The 12797-nt window shown below is 44.9% G+C and overlaps 1 protein-coding gene across 6 annotated transcripts in view; it reads left to right on the forward strand.

Moving 5' to 3' along the window:
• The window catches only part of RBMS3 (RNA binding motif single stranded interacting protein 3), a 1175542-nt gene that overhangs the window by 959256 nt on the left and 203489 nt on the right, over positions 1 to 12797 (forward strand). For all 6 annotated transcript variants that reach the window (XM_060248818.1, XM_060248816.1, XM_060248822.1 and 3 more), the window contains one exon: positions 2892 to 3049. In XM_060248818.1, the coding sequence (XP_060104801.1) occupies positions 2892 to 3049 (158 nt within the window). The remainder of the gene's footprint in view (positions 1 to 2891; positions 3050 to 12797) is intronic.

The raw sequence follows: 12797 nt of genomic DNA on the forward strand, positions 1-12797 counted from the left end.
GATCACAGTCCTGGTGGGCCAAAGCCAAAGCTTCTTGCCACACATCCTGGCCAGCTTCTCTCATGCGCCAAAAGAATCCTGTGTGTTTCTCCTACATTTCCTTCTTGAGAGTTCCTGCATCTGTCTTTAAAAAAAAAAAAAAAAGCCCTGGTTACCCTATATGGATAAAAACACCATTTGAAAGCTCTATCCTAGTTCAAAGTTTGAACCAGAGCCTATTCTGTTCCCTGCCCACTCATCTTTGAAACAGGACCCAGGAAAAATTGTGCAGCAGGAGAAGGTGGGTGGGAAAATTATGCAGGTGTGGGATAGTCCTGTTGATAGTAAATGTTAAAACTATGGTCTTTGAGGTTACTTTTGAGTCCCCACAAGTCGACTTTTGCTCATGTTCCTCCTCTCCTTGGGTTCTTTTCTTCGTGATGTTGGTGTTCTGAAAGCTTGCAGGCAGGCCCGTAGCCACGGTGGGCCCCGGGAGGCATGCCCCTCCATTGAAACCCCCCTCTTACCAGTATGACCCATCCTGGCAGCCCCACTCTGTAGCTCTCGCGGCCACTGATCTCCCTACTGCCGCTCTGGCGCCCCCGCTCCCCTCTGTGTGGTGCCTCCCCCTCTCTCCCTCCCATCCCATGAAGCACTGGCTCCTCCTGGGGCTCTTTCAAGCCCCCCCCCTGATCCTGTGAGCGGCCAGAAAAGCCGCGGGAAGGCCGGAGTTCCTCTGCCGGCCTTCCAGTGCTGTCTGGAGCTTTAGCACTGAGGTGGCAGTGAAAGGAAGACTAGCAAGCCCTGCAAAAATGCCTGCCGCCTCCGCTGCTTCCTCCCTACTTCCCTCTCTAGATCGCGAGAGGGAAGTAGGGAGGAGGCAGCGGGCATTTTTGCAAGGTTCGCTGGTATTCCTTTCACTGCCACCCCAGCATTAAAACTCCAGACAGCGCTGGAAGGCCGGCTGAGGAGCACCACTCACATGATTGGCGCGGGGGTCTTGAAAGAGCCCCAGGAGGAGCTGGTGCTTCATGAGGTGGGTGGGAGGAGGGGGGGTGGGGGCGCCAAAGCGGCAGGGAGATCAGTGGCCGCGAAAAAGCGCCAGTGGGGAGAGTAGGAGCCATGAGAGCGAGGGAGGCCATCCATCTAAAATTTTATTCTGTGCCCCCCCCCCAAAAAAAAAAATTCTGGCTGCAGGGCTGCTTGCAAGGGGGACGAAGCTAGGGAGATCAAATTCCAGGGTCTGGTCATCGTGAAGGCTCAGGGTTCCAAGCAAGCAACATGATTTGTTTTCATAAGATGTTTGGATTGTATGTGGTGAGGGGAGCTGAAGAAATCAGTGCTTGGGATCCTGTTGTGGCACTTCACAGCTTTGCAAGGTAGTCGATACAGCATGTCAGCTTACTTCAAGGACAGGCTATTTAATGCTTGCAATCTGCGTGTTCCAGTGCTCTTCAGGACAGCATGCAGTGCTCTTGACAGTGCCATCAAGGGTCAACAATTATCTGTAAAAACTCATCTGGGAAGCAGAGTGAACCTTCATATTTTCACTATCTTAGTCTTTGAGCTAGTCACAAAATAAATGTACTCTGAGGATTCTGCTTTACTTTTAACAGCTAACAATACACAAGATTACATGTAACTTTCTAATTGGCTGTTGCCTGCTTTAATAACTCATTTTGGGTTATTTTACTACTGAGAACTGAGCTTAACGGACATGTTTGCACATACAATTCAGTTTAATAGAAAAAAAGTTTGAGTCCAGTGGCACCTTTAGGACCAATACAAAAACTTATACCCAGAATTGAACCTTCTTGGTCTTAAAGGTGCCACTGGACTCAAACTTTATTCTGGTCCTCGGATTCAGCAGGAGCTCACAGGAGCACAGCTCCTGAACCTTTCTGAGAGTTCCACTTCCTCCTTCTCACCTTGTCCTTTGAATAGTAGGTGCAGCTGCATAACAATCCCTGGATGAGCTCCACCACCTATTTTTCTACAAAACGACCCCTGCTTTATTCTGTTTCTTTAGACAAATGCGGCTACCCACCTGACTCTGAATTCAGTTTAATGTTCTTGAGCAAGTTTTTGTGTGGAATATAAACCTTGTTGGTCTTAAAGGTGCCAATGGACTCAAACTTTGTTCTATTGCTACCCACCTGACTCTAAATTCAATTTAATGTTCTTGAGTAAGTTTTTGTGTGGAATATAATACTATGAACTGGAGGGATATACCCATGTGTCATCTTTTCATGTGCTTGGTGCACCAGAGTTGTGTTTTTTTAACCTTCTCAGTAGCTCCTCTCCAAATGTACCAAAGTGGTCTTAATTCACTTTTTAACTAAGTTCCTTTTAAGAACAGGATGGGATATAACTAGGGTTGCCAGCTCTGAGCTGGGAAATTCCTGGAGATTTTGGGGCTAGATTTCTGTTGCCTGGAAATCATTTGTAATCCCAGGAGACCTTCAGCTACCACCTGGAGGTTGTCAGCCCTAGTTGTACCTGTCATGCTTGCAAACAGAGTCTTACCCTAGGAACACCCTTCTCAGAAGCTTTTTTGTTGCCAGCCTCCATGAAACTATTTATGAAAGGAAAGAACAAATTGCTTAAAATGAAACTCACAAAATACCTCTAGAGCTATGGACCACAGACCACAACTCAATACAAAGTTAACCATGTTTTTGGTAGGATTAAGTCTTTAACTCTGTAATACACCATGACCTTTATTCTTAAGACTATTGGAACCAATCTATCCAGCACTTAAATAAGTATAATGTTGATGTAACCTGACCCCTCCACCCCCAAGAGTTACGCTGGCTTTATATTTTCTGTTTACTGTGATATAATTGGAGCCAAAGGTTGGTAGCATTGCTCTGTTAGAGTTGACTCTAATGAGACTGTTTCTTTTATTTTAGCAACAAGAGCAAGACCCCACGAATCTTTACATCTCAAATTTACCCATTTCCATGGATGAGCAGGAACTGGAGAATATGCTGAAACCCTTCGGACATGTCATTTCCACCAGGATATTGAGAGATGCGAATGGCGTCAGTAGAGGAGTCGGCTTTGCCAGGTGAAAATCCTAGCCTTCTTGACTTATGTAGTGGGTTGCAGCCACTGAACTGTTTTTCTCCACACAAACTTGTCACTGCTGCTGATCTGAACCCTTGTAGCTGTGGGGTATGTAGATTGTTCAAGGAGAAGCCAGCTTTATCAGATTGTGTGGGTGTATGTTTTACAGGATGATGAAGAAACTGTGGATGAAAACATAGTTCATTTTATTTAGGAGGATGACAGCAAAATAATCAGGGATAATGAGGTAGCAGTTCAGTTTCAAATTTAATACAAGTGAACGTCCTTCTACCCAAAAACATCTATATGATTATGCTTTCTGTTTCTTAATTCGCTGTTGGGAATAACAGAAGAGAGGAGTGAATACTGAGTAATTCTAAAACATGAGTTCCCTGTAATGTATTCAGTGCCAGAAATGAAAAGAAGCATCAGTGCTGCTACTAGGATATCTCTTGCCAAAGAAGGAAAATTATCTAGTCCTAGCTAATATCTTTCCCAGGAAAAAAAATTCTTATGTTCTACAGGAATACACTAAAATTCCACATCTATTGCCAGAGTTTCCAATCTATGAAGTGCCAGAAAAAGCTTCTTCAAGTAGCATGGATTTAATACACAAACAGGTTTGACTGGTTCACCCATGATAATATGATCCAATCATATGGTATGTGTTACAGGATTATGCTTCATTGGGGAGTACAACATATTCTCCACTGGTTTATGTAACCAAATAGTTTGACAGCTAGATACAGAAGGCTCCCCTGCAGGGTTTAAGATAAGATGAAGTTGCTGATGTCAGTGCCCAGATTCCATTTCAGAAGCCAGAACCCCTGACTGACAGTTATGTCCACATAAAAAAAATATCCTTCCCTATTTTCTGCATCTGTTATTCATTGTCATTATTGTCAGTGAAGTATAAGTGTGTGTGGACCAGACCTTTAATTTACTGGCAATGTTCCTGATGGACTGCTAACCTGAAATCCTACTGGCAGCCAGGAGCAGTAGCCACTGTAGTAATAGCCATGTGTGCTCCAGTCTGCTTGGCTTGAACCCAGGCTGCACTGAATCATAGAATCACAGAGTTGGAAGCGACTTCCAGGGTCATCTAGTCAAATCCCCTGCACAATGCAAGGAAGCTTATTCCACTAAGGAACTGCTCTGTCAGGAAATTCTCCCTAATATTGAGCCAGAAACTCTTTTGATTTAATTTCAACCTGCTGGTTCTGGTCTGACCTTCTGGGGCAGCAGAAAACAGTTCTGCACCATCCTCTATATGGCAGCCCTTCGAGTACTTGAAGATGGTGCTCATATCACCTCTCAGTTGTCTCCTTTCCTGGCTAAACATACCCAACTCCTTCAGCCTTTCCTCATAGGATTTGGTCTCCGAGTCCAGACACCTCACCATTTTCATTGTCCTCCTCTGGACACATCCCAGCTTGTCTATATCCTTCTTAAATTGTGGTGCCCAAAACTGAACACAATACTCTAGGTGAGGTCTAACCAGAGCACAGTAAAGCAATACCATCACTTTACTTGATCTGGACACAATAAAATGTAGATGGGTTAGAATGATTGATGTAAAAATGTTTATCTCCCATCGTCTGTCATGCACACAAGAGCCTGAAAGATACTTTCTAGTATCTATGCATGAAAATGCATTTACAGAGGATGTGTTCACACTACACTAAATAATGTGTTTTGCAGCTGGATTTTTACTGTGTAAGAATAGCAAAAATCCAATTGCAGAACACATTATTTAGTGTAGCGCAGGCCTCATTTTGGGCAGGCACTCACAGGAGTGGAGCTCCAGAACCTCTAAATTTTATTGTGCTCTTTCTTTCTTACCCCCCCCCTCCAAAAAAAACTTACTTCTGGGCTCCATTGTGAGAATTTTGCTGAATTTCGTTTGACAAACTTTCTAATATTTTCCCACAAAAAATGGGGAAATAACCAAAACATATCAAGCAGACTGATGGAAATCATCATGTCACTGTGGCCACATAGGAGAAAGTATTTTTAAAAGTATGATGGGAGTAAGGTTTTATTGTGACAATTATGATTCAAGAAGCATTTTAAGGTAGGTGCTGAGTTGATATACTTTAGTACACCTTCCGGTGATCGGGTGTGTGTGGCATATGCAAATGAGTTATACTAATGAGCTCCAGCACCTCTTTTTCTACAAAATGACCCCGGCGTAGCGTGAATGCACCCAGAGTTACAGCAAAGGAACTGCTTCTGTTCCTCTTTGTGTCTCTTCTTTGGGACATTTTTAACAGCAGTTTTTGTTAATATTGATCGGAGAAACAATGATTGCAGGTTTGTCCATGATATGAAAAAATGGGGGGGGGACCTAACCCTTTGAATCAAATCAGAATTGTCATGAAGTTCAGAAGCATTCCTAAATAAGTCTTTAAGTGCTGCCAAGTTGCAACTGACTCTCAGCCGCCCTGAGCCACTTGTGGGAAGGGCGGGATACAAGTAATAGATAAATAAATAAGTGATCCCAACAAGGGGCTTTCAAGGCAAGTGAGAAACAGAGGTGGTTTGCTATTGCCTGGCTCTGCAATTGGAGGTCTCCTATTCAAGTACTGACTCTGCTTAGCTTTCAAGATCTGATAAGATTGGGCTGTACCATGCCAGCTATCCTCCCAAAGTACCCATATGCTGTGATCACACACACAAAATAATGCACTTTCTGTGCACTTTCCAACTGGATTTTGCCAGTTCAAACATTAAAATGTAGTTGTAAGGGCATTTAAAATGGATTGAAAGTGCATTATTTTGTATGTGTGATCCCAGCCACAGAGTGCCTTCAATCCTTAAAGAAAACCCCAGTTCAAACATTAAAAATTTGCCAGTTCAAACATTAAAATCTAGTTGTAAGGGCACTGAAAGTGAATTGAAAGTGCATTATTTTGTATGTGTGTTCCCATCCATAGAGTGCCTTTAATCCTTAAAGAAAACCTCAAGTAAGGCTTCTTTCTGTGTCATATGTAAATAATACCTATTCTGCTGCGTATTAAGTTGAGGCTGTAATATATATATATATTCACTGTGTGTGTGTTCACAATGCAGGTAGGAAAGGCACATCTATGTTCAAAATTCTGGCACTTTATCTTCTTAGAAATGGAAATACATTTTTCATTTCACTTCATAGTTTCTCCCCCCACTTTCCCCTGCTATCTAAAGGTACAGGAAGAACGTCTGTTAAAAAGCAAGCTGAGTAGATTGAAAATGAAAAACAGGAGAATTGTCAATCACGAAAATGCCTTACGTGAACTGTGGTTTTGTTGTCAGGAAAGCAAAAACATCACCTGGCATTAAAGAACCTACATGGCAGGGAACATCTGATGAACAAGTAAAATGATGACAGCTATTTCATATAACTTTTTTTAGTGGTACAGCATTTCTCAGTTGATTATGAGTAATATGGGTTTCCCCCATGCTAATAAGGTGACAAGAATTAATAGGCATTGCAATTTCACCTTTTGTCCTTGATACAAAAGAACACTGCTCTCAAGGAAATGTTAAAATAACACTGTCTGCATTCAAATGGCAAAAAAAACCAGAATGAAGGATGAGGCACTATTGCTATTGCCTCCTCTTAGTGAACTCATTAAATTGCCTTATTATAAATTTGCTAAAGGGAGATAAGGATCTCTGGAACATTAACTTGTGTTTGAAAGCTTGGTTTTGTCACATGAATGCATTTAACCAAAATTGAGGGGAGGCAGAGTGAGGAGAGGCAATAAGGGGTAGATTTTCAAAAACACCAGTAAGATAAGCTATATTCATGTAGAGAATTACAAGGAGAAATGCTGAGGTTTATCCATGAGAGTGTGACAGAAGAAGATGGGATTTATACCCTGCCTTTCACTTGAAGTCTCAGAGCAGTTTACAATCTCTTTTGCCTCCCCCTCCCCACAACAGACACCCTATGAGGTAGGAGGGACTAAGAGAGTTCTGAGAGAACTGCTCTTGAGAGAACAGCTTTGAGAAAGCGTTATGACTGACCCAAGGTCATATCAGCAGATGCATGTGGAGGAGTGGGGAATGAAACTCGGTTTCCCCAGATTAGAATCCATGCACTTAACCACTACATCAAACTGTCTCTCACTACACAGGCTCCTGCACCACTTTTGCATATACAAGAACATTAGGCAGATATGAGAAGGATCAGTTTCACCAGTTCTTCAGTTCTCTTCTGGTATGCTTTCTGAACAAGAAGCAGAAAAGGAGGAGCAGGGCCATGTGGACAAATAGTGCAGAGATAAAATATCTTGAAAATAGCAGCCCAGTAAGTCTACTTTCTCTTCAGCTCCTTTCAGGTTGAGGTTGTACATTATGCAGTGGTCATTTACATTAATGATATGTAGGGTTGCCAGTGCCAGGCTGGGAAATTCCTGGAGCTTTGGGGGGTGAAGCCTGGGAAGGGTGGGGTTTGGGGGAGGGACCTCAGCAGTTATCTTGACATAGAGTCCAACCTGCAAAGCAGCCATCTCTCCCCCCAGGGGAACTGACCTGTGTTGTCCAAGATCAGCTGTAATTGCAGGGGACCTCTAGATCCCACAAAGAGGTTGGCATCCCTACATACTGTTTGAAAAAAAATGCTTGTTGCCTGAATACACTGTTCTTGCAAGTGTATATATTAAAGGAGAATGCACATTTTGCTTTTTAATGTTTTTCCCCTTGCGGTTGTTAGGCATATTAATTTTTTTATTTTTGTTTTTTGTTTCTATTGGCTTCCATTTCTGAAATGGTTAGATTCAAATTGGGCTAAAGTGTTTTGGGGTTATATCCATTACCTGAGACATGAGAAAGTGTCCTCATTTTATTGGCAATTGAATTTCTCACTTGCAGAACAGGGTCAAGTAGGCATTTTATGACTGCAAAGAAAAATAGCGGGTGCATATAATATAGATTCTCACATATTGCCCTTTTTCATGTCTAATAGAGGGTGGGTGAAGGGTCTGTTCTTCAACAGAGTGTGTGAGCCAGAGCTAAACTCTGCTTCCTCCAGTGCCTTATGTCACTGTACTCCAGTTCCTGAAGCATCTCTCTCCCAGCAAGGCTCTAATATTGGATGAGAGCTAGGCTGGGAGGGGGGAAAGACTGAGAAAAACGAGCTGCAGGATAACAATGGGCTGAAGGGGGTTATACTCCCTTTATCCCTTTGCCTGGGGGGCTCAAATCTAGGGTCCCAGCCTAGATTTATAGGTTCTTTATACAGGAATCAGTTGTCTATCTTTTTTTCCTGCCATGTCTAATATCATATGAGCCACATCACTATTTTTAAGGAACATTATAGTGTGCAACAAATGTCAGATCATCTCAGTCACAATCAGCCCCGTAGCCAGGATTTGAAGAATTGGGGGGGGGGGCTGATTTTTTTCAGGGGGCACATGGCCTTCCATGGCCTTCTCTCCTACCACCACTGAGGAGGAAAGCTGCCAGCTCGCTGCCATACAGCCTCCCCCCTCCCCATAGCTGCCCCAAGGTGATCCCTTTCCACCCTTCTTCCAGCAGCTCTGGTGGGGAGCCACTCAGAGGTTTAGATACGTGCTGCACAGTCTCCTGCCCTTACCTGTACCATGATCCAGCTAGGCAAGCCTGGCGGGACAAAGTGGGGAAATGGAATGCGCCACCAAATCGCAGCTGACTTCTGGGGCTACAAGACCTCCAATTCAGATTTCTTACTGTCGGAGGGCGAGCTAAGGCTGCCCAAGCGCAGCTACCACCCTTGCTCGGGTGGCCAGCGAGACCAGGCCAGAAAGCCCCTGCAGGCGAACATCACCTCTCCACTGATCCCCAGCCCCGAACTGTAGCCAGGACCTCCACTTGTGTGCACCAGCCTACCCTACCCTGCCCTGTCTGCAATGGAGCCATCTGCCCCCTACCTCTGCTGCCCCACTTGAGGGCCAGAATGGCATCTTCTTGCAGGCGCCCTCTAGCCCAATGTCAGCCCAACGTGGAGCTTAACTTTCAGTCCTGGACTGAAAGAGCCCCATTGTTTCTGCTTGCTGAGGGGTCAGAGATTTCTTCCAGCCCCTAAGCAAGCAGAAGCAACTCGGAGCTTAACTTTCAATCCTGGGCTGAAAGAGCCCCATTGTTTCTGCTTGCTGAGGGGTCAGAGATTTCTTCCAGCCCTTAAGCAAGCAGAAGCAACAGGGAGCTTAACTTTCACTCCTGGGTGCTGAAAGTGCCCCATTGTTTCTGCTTGCTGAGGGGTCAGAGCTTTCTTCCAGCCCCTAAGCAAGCAGAAGCAACATGGAGCTTAGCTTTCAGTCCTGGACACTGAAAGTGCTCCGTTGTTTCTGCTTGCTGAGGAGTCAGAGATTTCTTCCAGCCCCTAAGCAAGCAGAAGCAACAGGGAGCTTAACTTTCAGTCATGGGCTCCAAACGTGCCCCGTTGTTTCTGTTTGCTGAGGGGTCAGAAAATTCTTCCGGCCCCTAAGCAAGCAGAAACAACTGTGTATGATGACGGCAGAATGGAGAAGGATGCAGCTGAGGCACTGGAGGCTGGTTAGGGGCCCCAAGTCAGGGGGCTCTGCCTAGCAGTCAGGGGGCTGTCCCCCACAGGCCCCCTCGTAGCTGCAAGCCTGGTCACAATGATCATGTCTTATTCTGCTTAAGCCTCTGTCTGTTTTGTGCTGATTGCAATGCTTACATGTTAAGCTGAGAAATAACTGCCTTGCATCTGAGGTGTTGTGTGTGTGTCTCATATCGCTGAGTACCCGTGGCTGCTGGATTCCAATTGGTGTGTTTTGTTCATTTCTTGAACAAATGCAGATCCCAACCAACTACATGTCCCTAATATCAAATGTTTTGGGGTACACTTATGGATAAGCACAATTTATTTTTTTAGTTCGATGGATGTTTCCGTCTTCCAGCCCATGACCTCATAGATCTATGGATATCCATGCAATGGTTTGTGACTCCATACAAAAAGGACATTGGAAGATTTTTTATTTTATTTTATTTTAATAAAAGTACTGAATTGTACAAACAAAAAAGTACAAACATTTGAACATTTGTAAATATTTTTCTTGCTTAAACTGGGGAAAATATTGCTTGAGATAGCTATTTGTATGGGGAAATACCTACATCTAGACAATTGTACTTGTTCTCAAAGTAGCATTTCACAAACTACATAAAAAGCCATTTAAAGTTTCTTACTCACTCAGTTACTCTTAATTTTACACAGAATTGTGTGGAAAAGGCATTGCTTCTGGCTTGCAGTTGAAAATATATTATTAGCTTTTATTTATTCATTTAAAATATTTATAGAGTTGCTTTCCTCAGATAACTGGGACTTGAGGCAGGTAGCAAACTAATTAGATCATCCATGGATATAACAATAAAAACAAGAAGTTATCTACAAAGCCAGTACAACATTCTAAACCAACAATACCTTTGTACCTTTAAAAAAATTCCGCAGTTAACAACTCCCACATTGTCTCCGATACTGGGACTCAGAATTTCCTCTTACACAGTTTGGGTCTTAAAGTCCTCCTGGGATTGCAGCAGAACTAGAGACTTCATAAGCTTCTCTGGCAAAACTATTCCAGAGGATCAGGGTAGCCAGGAAAGCAGCCTGTGAATATGCAGCAGTTAAATCAAACCCTTGAGTGGAGTGGGGCTGTTAGTAGATGGTGCTGGGCTCATAATGTGAGAGACAGTCCTTTAAAGTATTGGGGTTCCATATCATGAAAAGCTTTAAAGGGTAAGCTCCTGCATCTTGAACTGGAACTGTAAATGTTAGCAACCACTATAAAATGAGAGTGATATTTCCCTGCCAACCCCTAATCACAATCAAGCTGTTGCATTTTGCAGTGACTGTAGTTTCCAAGTTGTCTTCAAGGGCAGCACCATATAGAATACATTACAATAGTCTTTCTTCTTTCTGCTGTAGCACAGATCACCATGGCCAGATCAGCAGATTGTAAACAGGGAGAATGCCTTTGGGCTCAGTGTGGTTGGGAACCCAGAAACCTACTTCTCTAACAAGAGATTAGGGCCTACTCCAACCCTTAAACTCAAGCAAAGTTGAATCCCATCCAGTGTGGGAGAGCTAAATCTCCTTAAAGAACTGACACTTTCCTGACCAGGATCACTTCCATCTGTCAGAATCTATCTTACCCTCTCTTAGCCACTTGACCACAGTATTCAGGTAGTTAACACAGAGATTGAGATTGATGCTAAATCTGCTCTACGTTTTAATTAGATTTCTAGCTGCTTGTTTTAAGTATGTTAGCTTGTCCAGTGCAAAACTCACATTGCAATTTTGTGAAGTTCTTTGGAAGACATTATGAACAGTTTGTTGGCATCCCTGTAGGGTTGCCAAGTCCAATTCAAGAAATATCTGGGGACTTTGGGGGTGGAGCCAGGAGACATTGGGGCGGAGCCAGGAACAAGGGTGTGACAAGCATAATTGAACTCCGAGGGAGTTCTGGCCATCACATTTAAAGGGACAGAACACCTTTTAAAATGTCTTCCTTCCATATGAAATAATGAAGGATAGGGGCACCTTTTGTGGCTTATAGAATTGGACCCCCTGGTCCAATCATTTTGAAACTTGGGGGGTACTTTGGGGAGAGGCACTAGATACTATACTGAAAATTTGGTGTCGCTAGCTCAAAAAACAGCTCCCCCAGAGCCCCCGAAACCTCCAGATCAATTCCCCATTATACCCTATGAGAATCGATCTCCACATAGGGAATAATGAAGTGCTCAGGACGTTCTCCCTGCCGCCCCCCCCCCCCCATTTCTGGTGACTCTGGGTAGAGCCTAAGCCTACCAAACCACTTTTACTCTTGAGGAGTTGGGCATGCTGAGGTCTGTTGCAAAAGCACCCTGCAGGAGCGTGCCTTCCCCCCCCCTTCCCCAGAAGATTAGCGTCTCTTTCCACCAGCTGGCCTCCAGAGAAGCGACTCTCCTCCGAGTGCAACCGTGGAAGGTGGTGGAAGTAAAGGAGACACCCCTGGCCGCTTTCTCCCCAGTTTGGCCCACCCCACCCCCAATTCCGACGCAAGCTGCCAGGCTGGATTGCACAACCTGAACCTGCCCCTTCTTCTCCGCAGCCACAGGGGCGTGCCTACCTGCCCATTAGCAGCTGCTGAGAAAGGAGAAGGCATGGGGGGAGGAGGAATGCCCTGCTCCTATGCCCCTTCCCCACCCTTGGGAGGGGGGGATTCCACTTGCCTTAGCCTTCTCCTCCAGCAGCAGTGGCTGCTGCAGGGACCACCACAGCAGAACTTCGCAACAAAAGCAAAAGTTGTCCAGCTGCTAAGCAGGCGAGGAGAGCAAGCAGCTCGCAGAGGAGGCAAGCAGAGGCTGTCAGGCGCCAAATGAAAAGGTAGTTGGGCTGGGGCGAGAGAGCCGTAGCAGGCTTTGCTTCTCCCTAGCAGCTGCCAATTCCATGCGTAGCCCAACAGCGTGCTAGTCTCCCGCCCTTTCTGCTCTGGCCACCAACAACAAAAGTGCAGCAGAACAGGGCACCAAGGGAGACTGGCTCTTCTCCCCCACACATCTAGAGCCCCCACAAGCCGCCCATTCTCCCGCCCTTTCTCCTCTGGCCACCAACAGCAAAAGTGCGGCAGAACAGGGCTCCGAGGGGCAGACTGGCTTTTCTCCCACACACACGCAGAGCCCCCGCAAACTCACCTTGCTCACCCCAATGGCCTGTTGCTCTCCCACCCTTTCTCCTCTGCTCTCCAAAGTGCGGCAGAACAGGACACTAAAGGCAGACTGGG

This window comes from Heteronotia binoei, chromosome 10 (assembly GCF_032191835.1).
Source record: "Heteronotia binoei isolate CCM8104 ecotype False Entrance Well chromosome 10, APGP_CSIRO_Hbin_v1, whole genome shotgun sequence".
Lineage (NCBI taxonomy): Eukaryota > Metazoa > Chordata > Lepidosauria > Squamata > Gekkonidae > Heteronotia > Heteronotia binoei.